The sequence below is a fragment of the Cololabis saira genome, chromosome 21 (genome assembly GCF_033807715.1).
Source record: "Cololabis saira isolate AMF1-May2022 chromosome 21, fColSai1.1, whole genome shotgun sequence".
NCBI classification, from domain to species: Eukaryota; Metazoa; Chordata; class Actinopteri; order Beloniformes; family Belonidae; genus Cololabis; species Cololabis saira.
In genome coordinates, this window is record NC_084607.1 from 579,985 (window position 1) to 605,935 (window position 25,951).

The following is a 25,951-nucleotide window of genomic DNA, read 5'->3' on the forward strand; positions in this document are numbered from 1 at the left end:
ACAGACCATGTGATCATGTGATCATGTGATCATGTGATCATGTGATCGTGTGACCATGTGATCATGTGATCATGTGACCATGTGACCATGTGACCATTAGGGATGGGCGGTATGGACTAAAAAAATTATCACGATAATTTCTGGCATTTATCCTGATAACGGTAAAAATGACGATAAAAAAAATATCAATTCAACTCTTTCTTTCTTTCTTTCTTTCTTTCTTTCTTTCTTTCTTTCTTTCTTTCTTTCTTTCTTTCTTTCTTTCTTTCTTTCTTTCTTTCTTTCAGGCTCATTTCTTTCTTTCTTTCTTTCATCATCAACGGGAATTTATCATTTTTACCGTGAGATACAAATTCTTACCGTGGGGAATTTTTTTGGCGGTTTATCGTGAACGGTAAAATATCACCCATTCCTAGTGACCATGTGATCGTGTGATCGTGTGATCGTGTGATCATGTGACCATGTGATCGTGTGATCGTGTGATCGTGTGATCATGTGATCATGTGACCAGAGCAAAACGGTTTTGCTGTAGAAACAACAGAAGCTGAAAATGACCAGTTTTTGGTCAAAGTCAAAGGGGAAGAAAAGGAAACTATCCGTGTTTTGAAAGATCAGCAACGTATCTGAACTAAACTGATCAGTTGAATCAGAATCAATACTTGAACACGGAGTCAGTTTGACGATAACCCAAGGGCGTAGGTTTGGTCTCAACATCGGTAGGGACGATATAACAGCATAACCTGCATGTACTATTAGCTGGGGACGGGACATTAATCAGACCAAACAGATTGGGTGAACGGGGGTCAGGGCTCCATTTGTCACAAATATGAACCTAATTAATTGATAGGCTAAATGATCAATGCAAAATAAATCTGTATTGACTTATACTAACGTTCATGTGTTCACCTGATACACGGTTCCATTTAAACCTTTGTTTTCAAAAACTACTAAAGGGTCAAGTCATGAGCCAATCAAACGTGCATTTGAGGAAAAAAATGTGCCGGCGAATTCAGCAAGTGAAAAGAGGTAAATGTAAGTGTGAACATAATGAAAATAATTCACTTAATAATGGTAGGGTCAATTCTATCCTTACAACATTTGGGAAGACAATCTAAATTACCTTTATATCTGAACTCATTATATAATGCAAATAAGGTTGTTTGGTGGGGACAATTTGAGCCTCCTGAAAAGTTGATAGTGTTATGTCCATACCGTCCCTATGCAAACCTACGCCCTTGCGATAACCAGAAAGAGACCTGAGCGGGAAACAGGACGGTCTGGATTTGGCTGTTTGGGGCTCCCGTACCTTTAAATGGGGATAAATAACTCAAAAAACATTTCAGGTCTTCATGTCTCCAGGATGTCGACTCTTCAGTTTCCAGGATCAGTTTCCAGGACCAGTTTCCAGGATCAGTTTCCAGGATCAGTTTCCAGGATCAGTTTCCAGGATCAGTTTCCAGGACCAGTTTCCAGGATCAGTTTCCAGGATCAGTTTCCAGGATCAGTTTCCAGGATCAGTTTCCAGGATCAGTTTCCAGGACCAGTTTCCAGGACTAGTTTCCAGGATCAGTTTCCAGGATCAGTTTCCAGGACCAGTTTCCAGGATCAGTTTCCAGGACCAGTTTCCAGGATCAGTTTCCAGGACCAGTTTCCAGGATCAGTTTCCAGGACCAGTTTCCAGGACCAGTTTCCAGGATCAGTTTCCAGGACCAGTTTCCAGGACCAGTTTCCAGGACCAGTATCTCGTCTACATGTGTCATAATCCAGGACTTTTCCTGGGGTTCCAGCTCATCCATGGTCCCCCCAGGACTCAGTTCCGGTCCTGGTCCAGGTCCTGGTCCTGGTCCTGGTCCTGGTCCTGGTCCTGGTCCAGGTCCAGGTCCAGGTCCAGGTCCAGGACTCAGTTTCTATCCTGGTCTCGTCTGCGTTGCTTCTCCTTCTGCTTCTCCAGTTTGTCCAGAGCTTTTTTCTGCTTCTCTGCGGCTGATTGGACGTCTTTGATTCGACGCTTCAGAGCGCTGCGATCGGAGGAACTGAGGACGCCCAGACCCTGCAGGAGAAAAGAGACAAGAGACAAATAAAAACCTCTAAAATTAAAATAAAATCCCCCAGACCCTGCAGGAAAAAAGTCAAAATGTTGAGAAAAAAAAAACAGGCCAATAAGTCTTCTGTGCTGTAACTACAAAATTTTGACTAAAGCCCTTGCGCAACGATTGGACCCTATAATTTCCACCATTATAAATGAGGACCAAACAGGCTTCATCCCTGGATGCCAATCATTTTTTTAATATGAGGAGATTATTCAATGTGTTGTTTTCTCCCCATTCTAAAGTACAACCTGAAGTTATTCTAAGCCTCGATGCAGAAAAGGCCTTCGACAGAATCGAATGGACCTACCTTTTTGCAGCATTAGAAAAATTTGGAATGGGTCCAACTTTTTGTAGGTGGATCAAAGTCCTATATTCAACACCTGTGGCTGCAGTCAGGACAAACGGCCTGATCTCGGAATTTTTTTCCCGCTTCATAGAGGTACAAGACAAGGTTGCTGTCTGTCGCCCTTCCTGTTTGACATTGCGATCGAACCACTGGCAATTGCTATTAGGTCAGATGACAAGATTAAGAGTATATCCAGGGGTGAAACAGACCATAAAACATTGCTTTATGCTGATGATCTGCTTTTGCAAATATCGGACCCAATTAAGAGCATACCCTACCTTCTCCATTGGCTGCGAAAATTCAGTAGCATATCAGGTTACAAAATGAATATGTCAAAATCTTTACTGTTTCCGTTGAATAATCTGGCGAAACGGATCACTTATCAAGATTTGCCCTTTAGAATTGAACAGGACAAGTTTACGTACCTGGGAATAGAAGTGGCAGCGTCAGTTAAGGCTATTTTTCAACATAACTTCAGGCCTATTTTAGACCGTACTAAAAAGGATTTTGACAGATGGTCGAAACTTCCATTCTCACTGGCAGGGCGAATAAATGCAGTGAAGATGACTGTAATGCCCAGGTTTCTTTACTTATTTCAAATGATTCCCATCTTTCTCCCAAAATCCTATTTTGCTCAGTTGGATCGCTTTATCTCTTCGTTCATATGGAATAAAAAACCTGCACGTATAAAGAAGGCAAGCCTAGAGAGAGTTAAATCTGATGGTGGCTTAGGTTTACCAAATTTTTTGTTTTACTACTGGGCAGCTAATATTGTTAAGCTGACATATTGGATCACCATGTTTGCAGATAAAGAGGGTCCGGTCTGGGCGGATATGGAACTGAGAGCTACGCTCCCATTTTCCCCGATTTCAATCCTAACTGCCCCTCTCCCACTGAATATTAAAGCATCTGAACTGAACTCTAACTTGGTAGTCCAAAATTCGAGGGGGGGGGGGGTACAACTTTTGTAAGAAATGCATAACTAATGATGCCGATGTTTTTGATATGGAAAAATGATAAATAAAGTTGTTAAAAAAAAAGTTGAGAAAAAACTGAAAACTGAGGACGCCCAGACCCTGCAGGACCAGAGAGACAAGCCTGAGACATCCAAACCTCTAGACGTCTAAACATCTAGAACTCAAAATAACAAACAAATATCCCCAAAAAGTCATAAAAGTAGTCAAACGTACAGAAGTTATCACACTTGTAATGCTACGTGTTTTCATGATGTTAAAAAATGATCTAATCCCAGTTTATAGACCACTATGTAGTGTTTCTGTCAGCCTGTTTCAGTTCTAGTTTTAGTTTGGGTCGAGCTATCATTTTAGTTTTAAATTCACCATACAAATTGTTACAGATTACTTTTGTTATCCTGTATTTGACCCGGTCTTTGTACGTTTTGACCGTATTGAAACGTAATTCTTGCCATTGTAAGAATGAGATGAACCTGCTGGACTCTAGCTGGCTGGTAGCCTAGCTGGCTGGTAGCCTAGCTGGCTCGCCAATTTCTGGAACAGTTTCCCCGGATGAAAGGTAAACGGTGCCTATACGACGAGGGTTCGAGTGCGTTCCTACCTTCAATCTTTAGTTGCTGCTTGCAGCTTTAATTATTATTATTATTATTATTATTATTATTATTATTATTATTATTATTATTATTATTATTATTATTATTATTATTATATCCTCACCTTGAGCTTGCTAGCGTCCATCTGCAGCAGCGTCTCCCCGTCCACGTCCCTGCGGCTGAACTCGGGGACGTACTGGTCCATGTGGAGGCTCCGGAGCCACGAACAGACCTGCTGGGTCGTCCAGGAGGAGACGGAGGTGGAGACGGAGGACGAGACGGAGGACGAGACAGAGGACGAGACGGAGGACGAGACGGAGGATGAGATGGAGGACGACGGCTCGTCGCAGGGCTGAGGAAGAGGAAGGAGAGGTGATTCCAGACCTTTTCTCAGAAACTTTGAGTGTTTACCGGGTGATTTACCTCGTCGGAGGACTGGGACAGATGGATAGATAGAAAGATAGATAGATAGATAGATAGATAGATAGATAGATAGATAGATAGATAGATAGATAGATAGATAGATAGATAGATAGATAGATAGATAGATAGATAGATAGATAGATAGATAGATAGATAGATAGATAGATACCTCGTCGGAGGACTGGGACAGCGTCTGGTAGGGATGGGAGGATCTGGAGGAGGACGAGTCCGCCGGAGGAGGAGAAGTGGAGGAGGACGAGGGAGGAGGAGAAAACTCCTCACTGAGAGACGACTCCTGCAGACAGAGGAGACAGAGAACTAAATAACTAAACCAGAGAACTAAACCAGAGAACTAAATCAGAGAACTAAACCAGAGAACTAAACCAGGGAACTAAACCAGAGAACTAAACCAGGGAACTAAACCAGGGAACTAAACCAGAGAACCTAACCAGGGAACTAAACCAGAGAACCTAACCAGGGAACTAAACCAGAGAACCTAACCAGGGAACTAAACCAGGGAACTAAACCAGGGAACTAAACCAGAGAACTAAACCAGGGAACTAAACCAGGGAACTAAACCAGAGAACTAAACCAGGGAACTAAACCAGGGAACTAAACCAGGGAACTAAACCAGGGAACCAGGACCATCTCACTAGTTCCTGCCGTCTCTAATGACCTGATGAACTGCTGTCTATGATCTGTGTGAGGTTAATCAACCCTTTTGAATGAAGTTGTCATTATGAAACTATCAGAATCAAGTCAGCTTAGGAGAACTGACTGTTTCCACATGTTATCACATGCAGATCACAGGCCACTTCCTGAAGTTTTGTCAGGGGGGTCGACTGACAGCTGCCTCATTGTCTTTAAAGGTTAGCTAAGTGTTAGTTGGACCATCTGGTGACACAAGACCCCCTTGACCATTTGAGTTATTTAAAAGGATGTCTGTTGCTCTGCACACCACAGATATTAACTGAAAAGTCATAGGTGTGACCTTTTTAACCATCATCTGTTACCATGTCTGTTCTCCATCTGTTTCCTGTTTTCGTCCATTGTCCATTCACTGTTCCAAATATGGTCATGTTCCTGTCAGTTTTTCAATAAATACCTCCTGCAAAGAAGGACCCAGCAAGCATTTCGTCGAGAGCCAGAGAGGGCCATGTTGCTCTGCAAGCTCTGACTTTGCTTCACTTCTGCGCAGAAGGCCTGAAAAATCATTTCTAACAGTCTCTGTGTCTTTCCTAAGTTATTAACTTATGTATGTTGATTTAGGAACCTAACAATCTGTTCCATTGTAATTATTGTTGGTCAGTTTAACGTCCATGTGGACGACCCCCAGGACAAAGGGACTGAAGACCTGAGTAACTCTGGAAACGTCTGGACCGACTCTGGACTGAAACAGAAATCACACCCACGATAGAGGGCACACGCTAGACCTGGTGGTCTCTGAGGGTTTATAGGAGTTCCACAGGGCTCGGTGCGGGAGTCCCCTCTGTTCTTCCATCTACACAACATCATTGGTTCACGTCATCTGCACAAGTTCTCTTATTTATGCAGATGATAGCCAGATTTTCCTATCAATGTCACCAAATGACCCGAATCAAGATCACCAACATTTACCACACCTTCCAAGGTGGTGAAAAACCTGGGTGTCATGATTGATGACCAGGTATCCTTCTCTAAACAAGTTACTGCTGTTACCCGGTTCACCCAACTACACCTGAACTGAACCTTGAATAATCCTAAACCGGGCCTAAATCGGAATCAATAGAAACTGGAGTCAAACTGAATGAATCTTAAAGGAGACCTATTATGGATCTAATACCTATTTCAAACAGGCCTTGAATGTCTTAAAAACTTTTGATTGTTTTTGCTAAATACATTTCTCACATATCTAACAATGTACCAATAATATAAGCTAGCAAGGCTAGTTAGCAATGTCCATGAAGGTATGGAATTGCTAAACCTAGTTAACTTTATCAGTACATGTACTAGGTTAGTGCAGAGTACGATACAGTTCTGTACTGCTCCGCCCCTACCCCTGCCCAGGCTCTCTGTTATTTACAAGAGGCTTTTAATGTTGTGCAACACACCCTTGGTGACCTTAAACTTGTCTTGAATATTGATAAGACTAAGCTTATGATGTTCTCAAACAAAAGGTCTAAGCCTGTGAACATCCCCCGTATCACCTCGTCCCAGGGCTTTGAGATTGAGACTGTGTCCCAATACAAGTACCTGGGAATTTTGATCGATGACTCTCTCTGTTTTAAGCCACAAATTCATCAACTTGTTAGAAAACTTAAGTTGAAACTGGGTTTTTTTTTCAGAAATAGGGCATGCTTTTCTTTTGATGCTAGGAAGAGGTTGGTTGCAGCCACTTTTATGTCTGTGCTGGATTACGGTGACATTCTGTATATGCATGCATCTTCTCAATGCCTCCACTCGCTTGACACTGTTTAGCATGGTGCATTGAGATTTATTACGAATATGAGAGCTCTCACTCACCATTGTACATTGATGCCCGGGTGGGTTGGTCGGCCTTGTCCACTCGCAGGCTCAACCACTGGTACATTTTCGTCTATAAGGCTATTCTTGGTCTGATTCCAATATATTTACAGTCATACATTGACCGTAAAGAATCAGGAGGCTACCATCTACGCTCTCAGGAGCGTCTGCTACTCTCTGTCCCTAGAGTGCATACCGAGCTGGGAAAGAAGGCCTTCAGGTATGCTGCGCCCTCCTCCTGGAACCAGCTGCAAAACACCTTAATCTCAGAGAACTGGTCTCACTTAATGCTTTTAAATCGCTCCTGACAGATCTGCAGATGTCCAATTCTGCCTGCAAATGCTATGAGTAATGTCAACAGTGTTTTGTTTTGTTATGTGTCGTGTCATATGTTCGGAATCATGTTACTGTGTTGCTGCCTGTCTTGGCCAGGACCCTCTTGTAAAAGAGATTTTTAATCTCAATGAGTTTTGTTTCCTGGTGAAATAAAGGTTAAATAAAAACTAATAAGTTCAGAAGAAGAGAACTGGGACTGGGACTGGGACTCGTACCTGGGACTGGGATTCGTACCTGGGACTTGTCTCGTACCCGGAACTTGTCTCCTACCTGGGACTGGGACTTGCAGGGTTTCTGGGACTCGGGACGGATCTTGGGGGATCCCGGCGTCCCGGAGGACGAGTTTGACCCCCGACCTTCGCTGAACCAGGAGAAGGAGACGAAGGAGCCGGAGGAGCGAGACGGACTCTCAGACGGCTCTCTGGGGACGGAAGTTCAGGTCAGGACCAGGACCAGGACCAGGACCAGGTCAGGACCGGGTCAGGACCAGAAACCATTTCTAGTAGGAGGTTTGGTGGTGACGGACTCACCTGCTGCCGACCGAGAGACGGTTGGATTTATCTTTCCTCACCCGGATGTAGGAACGCCGGAGCGTCACCCTGAAACCAGAAACAACCAGAACAACGGAGTTCAGGAAACTTCTACACTGATGTGTGAAGGTTCCACCAATCAGGTTCAGGGCTGGACTCGTCGAGCTGATATTCACCCCCTGTTGACGTATGAAAACTAATGCGTTGCCCATGGGCATGTGCACCATCTGAAACTGGAACCATCGCCCTAACGAGCAGCAAAAACAGTATGTGAGGTTTTTTAGTGCGTCCGAAACATTAGTACGTACTAAATAGTATGTACTATCCATACTCAATAGTATGTACTATTCATACTCAGTAGTATGTACTATCCATACTCTAGTATGTACTATCCATACTCTAGTATGTACTATCCATACTCAATAGTATGTACTAGGGCTGGGCGATATATAGAGATTTTAATATATATCGATATATTTTCAAACGCGATATGGTACGAGACAATATCGTTCATATCAATTAAAAAAAATAATAATAATGATAATTTTTTTTATTTATGATTTTGATATAGCTTATTTTGTGACAAATTGACTTGAATGTTTTATTTGAGATTTGCACAAATGTGTTGTTATTTGCACAACTGTCAACCTCAGTGGAAAAGTCTGCCTGTTACTGTCTACATTGTATTAATTACAGTGTATTTTAATTTAATTGTTATGCAGGAAAGGGATATTTGTTTTATTTTATTCAAGTAGCATTTTATTCTATATATGCAGGCAGTTTATTTTTATTTCATTTGTTTTATACATGTTGATATTGTGCAGACCTCTGTTAATAAAGGTACCTGTGTGACATTTGGCACGAGGCTTTGTATTAAAACGAGAAGCTAACAGAGATGCTAACAGAGATGCTAACAGAGATGCTAACAGAGATGCTAACAGAGATGCTATGCTATAATGCTTCGGGGGAAACCCCAATTATGGCACAGAAAAAATATCGATATATATCGAGTATCAACATTCAGCTAGAAAATATCCATATATTACTTTTGGTCCATATCGCCCAGCCCTAGTATGTACTATTCATACTCAATAGTATGTACTATCCATACTCAATAGTATGTACTATCCATACTCATTCCGGAGAATTATTTTAGTATGGATTGATGGACACTAGCTAAGCAGAAACTTCCCACAATGCAATGCATCGGTGTTTGGTTGCTAAGTGCTGCGTAGATACGTAAAGTATAATGTATGTAATGTAAAGTATGATGCAAGGTCTTTGGATGAGTTTGCTAAACTACTGTCAATTATGTGCATGGATGTTGATTGTGTTGTTTTAGTGAGTAATTTTAACATTCATGTTGATAAACCTAACGATGGAACTCTTAAATATTCTGGATAATTTGGGTCACGGATCCAACGCTTAACAAGGGACACATATTAGTTCTGGTTATCTCCAAAGGTCTTAATATCTTAGAGGTTGTGGTGAACGATGTTGCTCTGTCTGATCACTACTGTGTTTAAAATGAACTTTAGATTCACAGATCGAAGTTATTTTCATTTCAAAGTGTGACAGAAAACAGAAACTCACCCCAGGTCCAGGAAACGCCGCTTGGTTTTCTTGTCAAAGACGACGGTTGGATCAGCCAATCCGGAGTCTTGATCTGTATCAGCAACAAGAACTGGAAACACACACACACACACACACACACACACACACACACATCCGTGGACTTGAAGAAAACACAGGAGTCAAAGTTTCGGCTGGCATTCGTCCAACAAATACTGTGGAGGTCCTTTATTCCAAAAAAAAGTACAAGACGTCCACAGGAGAGCATCGCATGTTCCGCGGTCCAAGGAAAACTCTGAAATTTTTATCTCCGGACCACGGCTTTTATAGGTAGATAAGAGACATATGACGTTAGATGCATTATTCTCACCATCAATGATCCTACACATCTGTTCATGCTACTTTGAAGTTCTTGTTATTTTCCCTTTATCATTGCTAGATAACTGCCACATAGGAACCTGAAGCTTTGGTGCTCATTTACAATCATCTTCATTATTTCGCCTCTCACCTGCTTTGCCACAGTTGCTCAAGGCCATGGGTTTGCAAGTGCAGCGGACTTCCCCCTCCCTTACCCGTGTGTGTGTGTCCGGCCAGTGTTTTTTTTCACTCTCTCTGTCTCTCTCTCCACTCTCAATATTAGTCTTAGTTAAATGTTTTACTTAGGTGTTAGATGATTATAAAATATTCACATAATTATATAAAAATATCCTCAACAACACACACACACACATCGGGTTGAATAAATCTGTAATCTGGTTAAATGTGTCTGTAATCTGGTTAACTGTGTTTGTAATCTGGTTAAATAAGTCTGTAATCTGGTTAAATAAGTCTGTAATCTGGTTAAATGAGTCTGTAATCTGGTTAAATGTGTCTGTAATCTGGTTAAATAAATCTGTAATCTGGTTAAATGAGTCTGTAATCTGGTTAAATGAGTCTGTAATCTGGTTAAATGAGTCTGTAATCTGGTTAAATAAGTCTGTAATCTGGTTAAATGAGTCTGTAATCTGGTTAAATGAGTCTGTAATCTGGTTAAATGAGTCTGTAATCTGGTTAAATGTGTCTGTAATCTGGTTAAATAAGTCTGTAATCTGGTTAAATGAGTCTGTAATCTGGTTAAATGTGTCTGTAATCTGGTTAAATGTGTCTTTAATCTGGTTGAATGAGTCTGTAATCTGGTTAAATGAGTCTGTAATCTGGTTAAATGAGTCTGTAATCTGGTTAAATGAGTCTGTAATCTGGTTAAATGAGTCTGTAATCTGGTTAAATGAGTCTGTAATCTGGTTAAATGAGTCTGTAATCTGGTTAAATGAGTCTGTAATCTGGTTAAATGTGTCTGTAATCTGGTTAAATAAATCTGTAATCGGGTTAAATGAGTCTGTAATCGGGTTAAATGAGTAAATGATGTTGATGTGTTTTCATACGTGTTTTCGTACGTGTTTTCGTACGTGTTTTCGTACGTGTTTTTGTACGTGTTTTTACGTGTTTTCGTACTTGTTTTCGTACGTGTTTTTATGTGTTTTCGTACGTGTTTTTACGTGTTTTCGTATGTGTTTTTACGTGTTTTCGTACGTGTTTTCGTACGTGTTTTTACGTGTTTTCGTACTTGTTTTCGTACGTGTTTTCGTACTTGTTTTCGTACGTGTTTTTACGTGTTTTCGTACGTGTTTTCGTACGTGTTTTTACGTGTTTTCGTACTTGTTTTCGTACGTGTTTTTACATGTTTTCGTCGGTGTTTTTACGTGTTTTCATACGTGTTTTTACGTGTTTTCGTACGTGTTTTCGTACGTGTTTTTGTACGTGTTTTTGTACGTGTTTTCGTACGTGTTTTTCCGTGTTTTCGTACGTGTTTTTGTACGTGTTTTAGTACGTGTTTTTCCGTGTTTTCGTACTTGTTTTCGTACGTGTTTTTACGTCTTTTCGTACGTGTTTTTACGTGTTTTCGTACCTTCATGTTGACGTGTTTTCGTAGCTACGTGTTTTCGTACGTGTTTTTACGTGTTTTTACGTGTTTTCGTACGTGTTTTTACGTGTTTTCGTACGTGTTTTTGTACGTGTTTTTGTACGTGTTTTTGTACGTGTTTTAGTACGTGTTTTTCCGTGTTTTCGTACTTGTTTTCGTACGTGTTTTTACGTGTTTTCGTACGTGTTTTTACGTGTTTTCGTACCTTCATGTTGCGTGTTTTTACCTTGGCTCTCGGCCCTGCGGCTCCTCCTCAGGTAAACCGGTGATCCGTCGGACGACGACTTGGACGGGGAGCCGGGCGTCACTAGCGCCTCCTGGGACGTAGCATTGGTTAGCTGGCGGTACCGCCCCCGCGGTGGAGCGGCCAATGAGGCGGCTCCGTCCTCCGGAGAGCCACGCCCCTAAAGTGGGATTCAGTCATTCATTCATTCATTCATTCATTCATTCATTCATTCATTCATTCATTCATTCATTCATTCATTCATTCATTCATTCATTCATTCATTCATTCATTCGTTGATTAATTCATGATGTCTGATAGTCTGAACCGAAGACATTTATACGTAGACGCCTCGTGACGTGCTGGAGCGTAATCCACATTTTTTCTCAACATTTCGACTTTTTTCTCAAAATTGTACTTCAACATTAATCTCGACAGTTCAACATTTATTTCTACTGAGAAAGGTTTTATCCCCGACAACAATCATCCATAACTTCCCGAATCTTTACCTGATTTTCACACGGTTTGGTTTTTGTTACAAACGGCAGAGATTTAGTTACGATACACGACGCTGTTACACATTAAAAATACGTACTTTTATGCTGAAAGACTATAATAAGTCGAAATGTTTAGAATAATGTTGAAATACAATTTCGAGATAAAAGTTGAAATGTCGAGAATAATGTTGAAATACAATTTCAAGAATAAAGTAGAAATTTAGCCGTTTTTCTCAACTTTTCCACTTTATTCACGAAATTTTGGGTGGCGCATTGCAGACCCATCCAAGATGGCGGCCGCGTTGGAGACCCATCCAAGATGGCGGCCGCCTTGGAGACCCATCCAAGATGGCGGCCGCATTGGAGACCCATCCAAGATGGCGGCCGCGTTGGAGACCCATCCAAGATGGCGGCCGCACTGAGCGTCAGCTCCAATAGCAGCGTCTACGAGGCGTCTACGTTTATGTCTACGGTATGGACACGTTAAAGAACCGTCCTGCGCTCTGATTGGTCTCACCAACGGTGCGTCGAAGGAGAAGGCGGGGCTTCGGGACGTCAGCAGCGAATCAGGGGAGGGGGAGGAGCCTCGTACGCCCAGGTGCAGAGGTGAGCGAGACGACTGTAGCGGACTGTCCTGCTGCAGACAGAAAAAGAAAAAGAAAAAGAAAAGAAAGAGCAGACTTTTAAAAGCTTTTAAGCAGAAAACATGAAAAACAGACATATTAAAGGCAGTGTCAATTTGACTCTGTAATCTGCATTACAAATGCATAATGACGGTTAAACACAACAGGCTCAACCAACAGAGCATGAAAACCTGGCTATATCGGCCAGTAGCCCATTAGCCAACTATTGTAGCCTATTTTCTGATCTGGCAGCGCATTGGCTCTGCGGCTACAACACAATAATTAACTATTAACAATAATTAACAATTTAACTGTACAAAGTAGCAACTAAACATCAACCCAAACAGCAGAGGTGTTAGCATGCTGCAGGACATTAGCTTACATCAGAGAGAAGTCACGCATGTAACGGTGGACTCAGTCCGAGGCCCTGGCAGTGTCTTCTTCAAGTTTTGTTATTTTTAAATAACTAATCAATGAACTCTCTTTAGTACGGAAGAGTTTTAGGGCCAGGCAGGAGGAAAAAAAAATTATATATATTTTTTTTATTGTGCACTTCGAGAAAAAAGTCGAAATGTCGAGGAAAAAAGTCAAAATATCGAGATTAATGTTGAAGTACAATTTTGAGAAAAAAGTCAAAATGTTGAGAAAAAAGACGATAAAAAAGTTGAAATGTTAAAATTGTATTTCAACATTAATCTCGAAATTTAGACTTTTTTTCTAAAAATTGTATTTCAACATTAATCTCGACATTTGGACTTTTTTCTCGAAGTGCAATAAAAAATCATAAATAAAAGATTTTTCTCCTGCCTGGCCCTGATTCTTGTTGTGGCGATAAAGTCGGCTGCAACGCCGGCTAGCTTGCTGGCTACAGAACTCTACCTTCCCGTCAGGGTCGTCTCCCTCCGTGGAATATTGCAGGAATATTTCAGGAATATTTCAGGAATATTGCAGGAATATTCCAGGAATATTGCAGGAATATTTCAGGAATATTTCAGGAATATTGCAGGAATATTTCAGGAATATTCCAGGAATATTGCAGGAATATTTCAGGAATATTTAAGGAATATTTCAGGAATATTTCAGAAATATTGCAGGAATATTCCAGGAATATTCCAGGAATATTCCAGGAATATTTCAGGAATATTTCAGGAATATGCAGGAATATTTCAGGAATATTTCAGGAATATGCAGGAATATTTCAGGAATATTTCAGGAATATTTCAGGAATATTGCAGGAATATTCCAGGAATATTTCAGGAATAGTTCAGGAATAGTTCAGTAATATTCAGGAATATTTCAGGAATATTGCAGGAATATTTCAGGAATATGCAGGAATATTTCAGGAATAGTTCAGGAATAGTTCAGGAATATTCCGGGAATATTGCAGGAATATTCCAGGAATATTCCAGGAATATTTCAGGAATATTTCAGGAATAGTTCAGGAATAGTTCAGGAATAGTTCAGGAATAGTTCAGTAATATTCAGGAATATTTCAGGAATATTGCAGGAATATTTCAGGAATATTGCAGGAATATTTCAGGAATATTTAAGGAATATTCCAGGAATATTTCAGGAATATTTCAGAAATATTGCAGGAATATTCCAGGAATATTCCAGGAATATTCCAGGAATATTTCAGGAATATTTCAGGAATATGCAGGAATATTTCAGGAATATTTCAGGAATATGCAGGAATATTTCAGGAATATTTCAGGAATATTTCAGGAATATTGCAGGAATATTCCAGGAATATTTCAGGAATAGTTCAGGAATAGTTCAGGAATATTTCAGGAATATTTCAGGAATAGTTCAGGAATATTGCAGGAATATTTCAGGAATAGTTCAGTAATATTCAGGAATATTTCAGGAATATTGCAGGAATATTTCAGGAATATGCAGGAATAGTTCAGGAATAGTTCAGGAATAGTTCAGGAATATTCCGGGAATATTGCAGGAATATTCCAGGAATATTCCAGGAATATTTCAGGAATATTTCAGGAATAGTTCAGGAATAGTTCAGGAATAGTTCAGGAATAGTTCAGTAATATTCAGGAATATTTCAGGAATATTGCAGGAATATTTCAGGAATATTCAGGAATATTTCAGGAATATTGCAGGAATATTTCAGGAATATTTCAGGAATATGCAGGAATATTGCAGGAATAGTTCAGGAATAGTTCAGGAATATTCCGGGAATATTTCGGGAATATTGCAGGAATATTTCAGGAATATTTCAGGAATGTTGCAGGAATATTTCAGGAATGTTGCAGGAATATTTCAGGAATATTTCAGGAATAGTTCAGGAATATTTCAGGAATATGCAGGAATATTTCAGGAATAGTTCAGGAATATTTCAGGAATATTTCAGGAATAGTTCAGTAATATTCAGGAATATTTCAGGAATATTGCAGGAATATTTCAGGAATATGCAGGAATATTTCAGGAATAGTTCAGTAATATTCAGGAATACTTCAGGAATATTGCAGGAATATTTCAGGAATAGTTCAGGAATAGTTCAGGAATATCCCGGGAATATTTCGGGAATATTGCAGGAATATTGCAGGAACATTGCAGGAATAGTTCAGGAATAGTTCAGGAATATTCCGGGAATATTTCGGGAATATTGCAGGAATATTTCAGGAATATTTCAGGAATGTTGCAGGAATATTTCAGGAATATTCCAGGAATATTTCAGGAATGTTGCAGGAATATTTCAGGAATATTTCAGGAATATTCCAGGAATATTCCAGGAATGTTGCTCACCTTCCCGTCGGGGTCGTCTCCCTCCCCGGAGCTGATGCTGTCACGGTAACGGGACCGGGAGGGGCGGAGCCTCCGGGATTTGACGGACAGCTGAGCTCGACCTTTCTGGATACTGTTGTCGAGCAGCTCCGTCTCCGGGACGGCGGCGTTCAGGTCTGGAGGGAAAACACGGAAAAAACACGATAAATCAGGTCTGGAGGGAAAACATGGCGAAAACACGTTAAATCAGGTCTGACACAGCAAACTTTACCGGAACAACAGGAATACTGCAGGAATATTGATGTAGCATTGCAGGAATATTGATGTAGCATTGCAGGAATATTGATGTAGCATTGCAGGAATATTGATGTAGCATTGCAGGAATATTGATGTAGCATTGCAGGATTATTGATGTAGCATTGCAGGAATATTGATGTAGCATTGCAGGAATATTGATGTAGCATTGCAGGAATATTGATGTAGCATTGCAGGAATATTGATGTAGCATTGCAGGAATATTGATGTAGCATTGCAGGATTATTGATGTAGCATTGCAGGAATATTGATGTAGCATTGCAGGAATATTGATGTAGCATTGCAGGAATATTGATGTAGCATTGCAGGATTATTGATGTAGCATTGCAGGAATATTGATGTAGCATTGCAGGAATATTGATGTAGCATTGCAGGAATATTGATGTAGCATTGCAGGAATATTGATGTAGCATTGCAGGAATATTGATGTAGCATTGCAGGAATATTGATGTAGCATTGCAGGAATATTGATGTAGCATTGCAGGATTATTGATGTAGCATTGCAGGAATATTGATGTAGCATTGCAGGAATATTGATGTAGCATTGCAGGAATATTGATGTAGCATTGCAGGAATATTGATGTAGCATTGCAGGAATATTGATGTAGCATTGCAGGATTATTGATGTAGCATTGCAGGAATATTGATGTAGCATTGCAGGAATATTGATGTAGCATTGCAGGAATATTGATGTAGCATTGCAGGATTATTGATGTAGCATTGCAGGAATATTGATGTAGCATTGCAGGAATATTGATGTAGCATTGCAGGAATATTGATGTAGCATTGCAGGATTATTGATGTAGCATTGCAGGAATATTGATGTAGCATTGCAGGAATATTGATGTAGCATTGCAGGAATATTGATGTAGCATTGCAGGAATATTGATGTAGCATTGCAGGAATATTGATGTAGCATTGCAGGAATATTTGCAGGAATATTGTTTTATAATATTATAATACATAATAATACAATACACTTAAATTCCAAGACATAGTTAATATGAACACCACTGTAATAATATACAAGGCTTATAACAATTTACTTCCGGGCTGCAGGAACTGTTCAAGCCAAGAGAGGAAAACATGAGCTCAGGGGAACTGCAATGTTTGACACAACAACAGTTAGAACAAACACAAAGGGCAGATGTTTATCTGTTTTAGGAGTAAAACTGTGGAACTCATTACACAACGACCTTAAACTAGCAAACTCAATAAAAGCATACAAGATATTATTCAAAGCAAAGATAATGGACACATATATAGGAGCACAATAAGCAAACAAAGAAGAATGCACACATGCACGAGATAAAATGACAACTTAAATTGGTTTTGTCGGTTTCCTTAGCATCTTTTCACTTTCTGTTTTCAGAGCTATCATTATTATTATTATCATTATTATTACTATTATTACAGTTATTTAAGCTATTATTATTATTATTATTATTATTATTATTATTATTATTATTATTATTATTATTATTATTATTATTACTATTATTATTACTTCGTGTAGCCTCATGATACTTCATTTGTTCTTCTTGTATATTCTATTCTGTTAAAAGGTGGGTAGATAAGCTTTATGCTTCAAGCCCAGACCTTTTCGGTCAAAATAATGTTGACCAGGGAAAAACCTGTGTTATCTTGTTTGTTGATTTTTATGTTTGTGATTGACCGAAATAAATATTAACTAACTAAAAATACTGCAGTTTCTTCCTTCAACCACCAGGTGGCGTCGCTGAGTCGTTTTCCTGCTTGTAGCACAAACACGACTCAGCGAACTGAACTGAAACTTAACCTTCAAACCAAAAACACACTGTTCTTCAGTTTCTAGGATCTTGGAACGTCTTCAGTCGCGTTCAGGCCGTTACGCCGCTAGCTCGGTGTCAGGGAGATTGTTAGCGGATTAATTACCCCTAATTACCCTTAATTACCCCTTAATTACCCTTAATTACCCCTGGCCGGGTACAGGCCCGGAGCACTCATTAGGATGAGTTTTAACCTGTTTGGGTGGGCGGGGCTTAGACTCACCGAACACGCTGTCGTCGTCCAGGCCAGCAGACATGACTCAGCAGAATCTGTTCAGAAACACACCGTTAGCATGAGGAGCTAGGAATACTGCAGGAATACTGCAGGAATACTGCAGGAATATTGCAGGAATATTATAGGAATATTGCAGGAATATTTCAGGAATATTGCAGGAATATTATAGGAATATTATAGGAATACTGCACGAATATTGCAGGAATATTATAGGAATATTGCAGGAATATTGTAGGAATATTGCAGGAATACTGCAAGAATATTATAGGAATACTGCAGGAACACTGCAGGAATATTATAGGAATATTGCAGGAATATTATAGGAATATTGCAGGAATACTGCATGAATATTGCAAGAATACTGCATGAATATTGCAGGAATATTTCAGGGATACTGCAGGAATATTGCAGGAATACTGCATGAATATTGCAGGAATACTGCAGGAATATTATAGGAATATTGCAGGAATATTGCAGGAATACTGCATGAATATTGCAGGAATACTGCAGGAATATTGCAGGAATATTGCTGGAATATTGCAGGAATATTATAGGAATATTGCAGGAATACTGCAGGAATATTATAGGAATATTGCAGGACTATTGCAGGAATATTGCAGGAATATTGCAGGAATACTGCAGGAATACTGCAGGAATACTGCAGGAATATTGCAGGAATATTGCAGGAATATTGCAGGAATACTGCAGGAATATTGCAGGAATACTGCAGGAATATTGCAGGAATATTGCAGGACTATTGCAGGAATATTATAGGAATATTGCAGGAATACTGCAGGAATATTATAGGAATATTGCAGGACTATTGCAGGAATACTGCAGGAATATTGCAGGAATATTGCAGGAATATTTCAGGAATACTGCAGGAATATTTCAGGAATATTTCAGGAATACTGCAGGAATATTGCAGGAATATTGCAGGAATATTTCAGGAATACTGCAGGAATATTTCAGGAATATTTCAGGAATATTTCAGGAATACTGCAGGAATATTGCAGGAATATTGCAGGAATATTGCAGGAATACTGCAGGAATATTGCAGGAATATTGCAGGAATATTGCAGGAATACTGCAGGAATATTTCAGGAATACTGCAGGAATATTGCAGGAATATTATAGGAATACTGCAGGAATACTGCAGGAATACTGCAGGAATATTGCAGGAATATTATAGGAATATTGCAGGAATATTTCAGGAATATTATAGGAATATTATAGGAATACTGCACGAATATTGCAGGAATATTATAGGAATATTGCAGGAATATTGTAGGAATATTGCAGGAATACTGCAAGAATATTATAGGAATAATGCAGGAACACTGCAGGAATATTATAGGAATATTGCAGGAATATTATAGGAATATTGCAGGAATACTGCAGGAACACTGCAGGAATATTATAGGAATATTGCAGGAATATTATAGGAATATTGCAGGAATACTGCATGAATATTGCAAGAATACTGCATGAATATTGCAGGAATATTTCAGGGATACTGCAGGAATATTGCAGGAATACTGCATGAATATTGCAGGAATACTGCAGGAATATTATAGGAATATTGCAGGAATATTGCAGGAATACTGCATGAATATTGCAGGAATACTGCAGGAATATTGCAGGAATATTGCTGGAATATTGCAGGAATATTATAGGAATATTGCAGGAATACTGCAGGAATATTATAGGAATATTGCAGGACTATTGCAGGAATATTGCAGGAATATTTCAGGAATATTTCAGGAATACTGCAGGAATACTGCAGGAATATTGCAGGAATATTGCAGGAATATTGCAGGAATACTGCAGGAATATTGCAGGAATACTGCAGGAATATTGCAGGAATATTGCAGGATTATTGCAGGAATATTATAGGAATATTGCAGGAATACTGCAGGAATATTATAGGAATATTGCAGGACTATTGCAGGAATACTGCAGGAATATTGCAGGAATATTGCAGGAATATTTCAGGAATACTGCAGGAATATTTCAGGAATATTTCAAGAATACTGCAGGAATATTGCAGGAATATTGCAGGAATATTTCAGGAATACTGCAGGAATATTTCAGGAATATTTCAGGAATATTTCAGGAATACTGCAGGAATATTGCAGGAATATTGCAGGAATATTGCAGGAATACTGCAGGAATATTTCAGGAATACTGCAGGAATATTGCAGGAATATTGCAGGAATATTTCAGGAATACTGCAGGAATATTTCAGGAATATTGCAGGAATACTGCAGGAATATTGCAGGAATACTGCAGGAATATTTCAGGAATATTGCAGGAATATTTCAGGAATACTGCAGGAATATTTCAGGAATATTTCAGGAATATTTCAGGAATACTGCAGGAATATTGCAGGAATATTGCAGGAATATTGCAGGAATACTGCAGGAATATTTCCGGAATATTGCAGGAATATTTCAGGAATATTGCGGGAATATTTCAGGAATACTGCAGGAGTATTTCAGGAATATTGCAGGAATACTGCAGGAATACTGCAGGAATATTGCAGGAATATTGCAGGAATATTGCAGGAATATTGCAGGAATATTTATGTAGCATTGCAGGAATATTATAGGAATACTGCAGGAATATTGCAGGAATATTGCAGGAATATTTATGTAGCATTGTAGGAATATTATAGGAATACTGCAGGAATACTGCAGGAATATTTATGTAGCATTGAAGGGATATAAACTTATTTACACACTTCTGTGAACGGATGAAAAGACTGAGGTCGCTACAAACATATTCCATTTTCACTGCTAACCGCTTCGGTTTGTGTTGTTCTGGTCTCTGATGAAGTTTCTAGCCGTCTAAGAATAAACCTCGGAACATCGGAGATCTGAACCCTTTAAGAAACACACTGATGCTTTTATTTTGAAAACCGTCTGCTTCCTGTTATTGCGCCTGGACTTCCTGCTGCACCGATTATTGATTCTTCTCAGCTGTGGTGCGTTCAGGTTCCCGTGGTGCGTTCAGGTTCCTGTGATGCGTTCAGGTTCCTGTGATGCGTTCAGGTTCCTGTGGTGCGTTCAGGTTCCTGTGGTGCGTTCAGGTTCCTGTGATGCGTTCAGGTTCCTGTGATGCGTTCAGGTTCCTGTGGTGCGTTCAGGTTCCTGTGGTGCGTTCAGGTTCCTGTGGTGCGTTCAGGTTCCTGTGGTGCGTTCAGGTTCCTGTGGTGCGTTCAGGTTCCTGTGGTGCGTTCAGGTTCCTGTGGTGCGTTCAGGTTCCTGTGGTGCGTTCAGGTTCCTGTGGTGCGTTCAGGTTCCTGTGGTGCGTTCAGGTTCCTACAGCTGTGGTGCGTTCAGGTTCCTGTGGTGCGTTCAAGTCCCTGTTCAGGTTCCTGTGGTGCGTTCAGGTCCCTGTGGTGCGTTCAGGTTCCTGTTCAGGTTCCTGTGGTGCGTTCAGGTTCCTGTGGTGCGTTCAGGTTCCTGTGGTGCGTTCAGGTTCCTGTGGTGCGTTCAGGTTCCTGTTCAGGTTCCTGTGGTGCGTTCAGGTTCCTGTGGTGCGTTCAGGTTCCTGTGGTGCGTTCAGGTTCCCGTGGTGCGTTCAGGTTCCTGTTCAGGTTCCTGTGGTGCGTTCAGGTTCCTGTGGTGCGTTCAGGTTCCTGTGGTGCGTTCAGGTTCCTGTTCAGGTTCCTGTGGTGCGTTCAGGGTCCTGTGGTGCGTTCAGGTTCCTGTGGTGCGTTCAGGTTCCTGTTCAGGTTCCTGTGGTGCGTTCAGGTTCCTGTGGTGCGTTCAGGTTCATGTGGTGCGTTCAAGTTCCTGTGGTGCGTTCAGGTTCCTGTGGTGCGTTCAGGTTCCTGTGGTGCGTTCAGGTTCCTGTGGTGCGTTCAGGTTCCTGTGGTGCGTTCAGGTTCCTGTGGTGCGTTCAGGTTCCTGTGGTGCGTTCAGGTTCCTGTGGTGCGTTCAGGTTCCTGTGGTGCGTTCAGGTTCCTGTGGTGCGTTCAGGTTCCTGTGGTGCGTTCAGGTTCCTGTGGTGCGTTCAGGGTCCTGTGGTGCGTTCAGGTTCCCGTGGTGCGTTCAGGTTCCTGTGATGCGTTCAGGTTCCTGTGGTGCGTTCAGGTTCCTGTGGTGCGTTCAGGTTCCTGTGGTGCGTTCAGGTTCCTGTGGTGCGTTCAGGTTCCTGTTCAGGTTCCTGTGGTGCGTTCAGGTTCCTGTGGTGCGTTCAGGTTCCTGTGGTGCGTTCAGGGTCCTGTGGTGCGTTCAGGTTCCTGTGGTGCGTTCAGGTTCCTGTGGTGCGTTCAGGTTCCTGTTGTGCGTTCAGGTTCCCGTGGTGCGTTCAGGTTCCTGTGGTGCGTTCAGGTTCCTGTGGTGCGTTCAGGTTCCTGTGGTGCGTTCAGGTTCCTGTTGTGCGTTCAGGTTCCCGTGGTGCGTTCAGGTTCCCGTGGTGCGTTCAGGTTCCTGTGGTGCGTTCAGGTTCCTGTGGTGCGTTCAGGTTCCTGTTCAGGTTCCTGTGGTGCGTTCAGGTTCCTGTGGTGCGTTCAGGTTCCTGTTCAGGTTCCTAAGGCTGTGGTGCGTTCAGGTTCCTGTGGTGCGTTCAGGGTCCTGCGGTGCGTTCAGGTTCCTGTGGTGCGTTCAGGTTCCTGCAGCTCTGCACTTAAAACAAGACTCATCACTGGAAAAAACAACAATTTTCACTTGAAATAAGTAGAAAAATCTGCCAGTGGAACTAGATTTTTTTGCTTGTAATGAGAAGATAAATCTTGTCCCACTGGCAGATTTTTCTACTTATTTCAAGTGAAAATTTACTTGAAACAGGTGAAAATTGTCAAATAAGTTATTTTTCTGGTCATGAGTCTTGTTTTAAGTGTAATGAGATTTTTTGACTAAAAATGAGACATTTTAACTAGAAATAAGATAAATATTCCTGGTAAGATTTTAGTTTTTGTAGATGATATTCTGGTATAAAACCTTCCTGAGCTGCAGCTGATCAGAGTTTAATGACATTATGTGATGATTCTGTACTCGGTTAACCTTTAACCTTCTTAACTCTATCTCTTAACTTTGTTTAAAATATTGTTATGTTAATAATGTTGTTTCTAAAACTAAGCAGTTTTTTTTTATCTCATTGTGATGTTTTTAATGTATTTTATTTGCAGATAAAGACCAGTTTAGTGGCTGTTATAGTTTCATAGGAACCTATTGATGCGCTTCTAGTTTAAGGCTCACAATAACCTGTAACAATGATATAGTAAAGTATATTCTACATTTCCTGAATCTTTATGGTCCTGTGAGTATTCCATTTCTGTATTTTGTGTCTCTGTTGTTCCTAGACGACACAGGGATAAAAGATAGTAATTAATTTAGGTGAAAACGGTGTAAAAGTGTGTGTAGTTTCTAGTTTAAAGAGCTGCAGTTTCCTCCATGTTGGTCAGAAAGATTCACATCTTAACTTGAATAAATGATTAAATGTTCCTTTAAAATGAAACCAAAGACAATCTAGTGAAACGTCAGATTTCCTGAACGTGAGTCTGAACCAGGAAATGCAGCAGATGAAACTTCATGATCTGATAAATCTGATCAGATAAAACTCAGGAAGGTTTTATACCAGAATATAGACAGATATTTAAGAATATCATCTACACACGTGGATATTTATTATTATAACCAGGTTTTATCACCTTTAGTGGTTCTGATTTCTGCTCTGGAACACTGTTTGTTTTTCTGCGTCGTCTGGTGTTTTTATGTCAATTTAGATTTATTTAATCAAGTGTTTCTGTTATTACATCATAACTGCAGAGAAACATTCACAGCAGAGAAAACACACACACACACACACACACACACACACACACACACACACACACACACACACACACACACACACACACACACACACACACACACACACACACACACACACACACACACACACACACACACACACACACACACACACACACACACACACACACACACACACACACACACACACACACACATATAAACGTTCCTGTCAGTAAATCAGTGAATCAGTAAATCAGTAAATCTCAGCGTTGGTTTCAGAGAGAAAACGATGTCAGATGTGAGAGAAACAAACAGATAAACAGATAAACGTTGACTCACCTCTCTGTCGTCATGGCATCCTCTCCTCTTCTCTTCCTCCTCCAGCATCAGCAGCCTCCTCCCCGGTGGAACTACGACTCCCAGGATGCCGCGGGGCAGCTCTCAGGCTCAGGGAGCTGGCTGAGGCAGCAGGGGATTGTGGGTAATGTAGTTCCTCCGGTGTGGGAGCGTCAGGATGAGAGAGAGAAACGATGAGAGAGAAACGCTGGCTCACTCTCCGTTGCTCAGCAGAAACAACTGAAGCTTCAAGGACGGAGAAGAGGAGAGAGGGAGATGGAGAGGGATGAGAGAGAGGAGGAGGGAGGGAGGGAGGAGGGAGGGAGACAGAGAGATGATTGGAGGAAGGAGATGGATGGAGAGAGGCAGAGAAACATGTGACTGAATGGAAACATAAAACCTGGTCATATTAAATTATATTTTTTATTATTGTTTGTTTATTTGCTTTTTACGGAAGATTATTAGGGTCATGCAGAAAACAATGTTTAAAAAAAGGGAAAAAAATAAGAAAAAAGAATAAGAAAAAAGAGAAAAAAAGGAAAAAGAAGAAAAAAATAATAAAAGGAAAAAGAAGAAAAAAGAGAGAAAAAGGAAAAAAGAAAAAAAGAAAAAGAGAGAAAAAGGAAAAAAGAAAAAAGAAAGAGAGAAAAAGGAAAAAAGGAAAAAAAGCAGAAGAAAGGAAAAGAAGAAGAAAAAAATGGAAAAAAAGAAGAAAAAAAGAAGAAAAAAGGAAAAAGAAGAAAAAAAGAGAAAAAAGGAAAAACAAGATAAAAAGAGAAAAAAGGAAAAAAAGAAAAAGAGAGAAAAAGGAAAAGAAGAAGAAAAAAAAGAGAAAAAAGGAAAAAGAAGAAAAAAAGAGAAAAAAAGGAAAAAAGGAAAAAAAGAAGAAAGAAAGGAAAAAATAAGAAAAAAATAAGAAAAAAAGGAAAAAAGAAAAAGAGAAAAAAAGGAAAAAAAAGAAGTAAAAGGAAAAATAATAAGAAAAAAAGAAGGAAAAAAAGGAAAAAAGAAGAAAAAAGAAAAACAAAAAAGAAGGAAAAAATAAAAAAGGAAAAAAGGAAGAAAAAAAGAGAAAAAGAGGAAAAAAATGAAAAAAATAAGACAAGTTATAAAATTGACGTTTCACATTCTAGAATGTTTTTGATAATATACTTTATAGTTATAGTGTTTTATATTTATTTACAATATTTTCTTTAAACATTTTCTTCAACTTGTGGATAGAACTGCACATTTTAGGTCGTTGAGAAAAGAGAAAAAAAGGAGAAAAAAATATATATCATCATTTCTCAGCGGCGTCTCCTCAAAATACTGTAGTGAATTAAATCCACCACCAGATGGAGACATTTACCTTAAAACAGTATAAAACTTCTTAAAAAAATAACTAAATGTTGTAATGCTCAAAAAAAAAATAAAAAAGCCATGATGGAAGAGAAAAGCAACACAAAACTAAATCTAAATCTACGGTAATGTAAATATAACATATTTAAATCCGTGATATTAACAGTTAAAAATGAAGTTTGTTGTTTTGCATGAAAACATCAGGTTTGAACTTAATCTGAATTTGTTCAAAAAACAAGACATTGTAATGTTTTCCTGAACCAGCAGTTTTTCTGTAATTAATCCCAGTAATCTTTACATTTACACAAACTACATATTTACTTTTCCTTTAACAGTTTTAATCTATTGGGCAGATTGACCAACGTTTAGATGAAACATGTTTTATTTGTTTAAGTAAAAACCACAGTAAAAAATATCTGGATCTACTTTAAAATAATTAAGGCGACTTTTTCACATGAGATTTTTATGTAGATCAAGAAAAACTAGTCTTTGTATAAAATACTTCATTTTTAGTTTGTACAAAATTCATTTGCAAGTAAAGTCAACTTAATTTTTTTATTTTTCCTTTTTTTTCCTCTTTTTTCCTTTTTTTCTCTTCTTTTTCTTTCTTTTTAAAAGGTCAACTTAATTTTGTAAAGTAAACTTAACACAATAAAGTTGACTGTACTTGCAAAATGTATTAAATTAAAATTAAGTAGTTTATACAAAGACTAGTCTTTCTGGATCTACATAATAATCTTGAC

At 39.6% G+C, this 25,951-nt stretch overlaps 1 protein-coding gene across 1 annotated transcript; it reads right to left on the bottom strand.

Moving 5' to 3' along the window:
* Positions 1-345: 345 nt before the first annotated feature.
* Positions 346-24,077, bottom strand: samd14 (sterile alpha motif domain containing 14). Its single transcript, XM_061711761.1, has 11 exons — positions 23,874-24,077; positions 17,758-17,804; positions 15,433-15,587; positions 12,564-12,683; positions 11,553-11,730; positions 9,388-9,478; positions 7,795-7,863; positions 7,535-7,685; positions 4,596-4,721; positions 4,128-4,355; positions 346-2,050 (listed from the first exon to the last, which is right to left on the bottom strand). The coding sequence occupies exons 2-11, from the start codon at positions 17,789-17,791 to the stop codon at positions 1,901-1,903; spliced, it is 1,302 nt and encodes a 433-aa protein (XP_061567745.1). The 5' UTR covers positions 17,792-17,804; positions 23,874-24,077; the 3' UTR covers positions 346-1,900.
* Positions 24,078-25,951: the final 1,874 nt, after the last annotated feature.

Coding starts and splice junctions, on each gene's coding strand:
- samd14 (XM_061711761.1), bottom strand. CDS start 17,791: ATGTCTGCTGGCCTGGACGACGACAGCGTGTTCG. Junction 12,684..15,432: donor GAGACGACCCCGACGGGAAG/GTGAGCAACATT, acceptor TTCTGTCTGCAG/CAGGACAGTCCGCTACAGTC. Junction 7,864..9,387: donor CGGCGTTTCCTGGACCTGGG/GTGAGTTTCTGT, acceptor TTCTGGTTTCAG/GGTGACGCTCCGGCGTTCCT.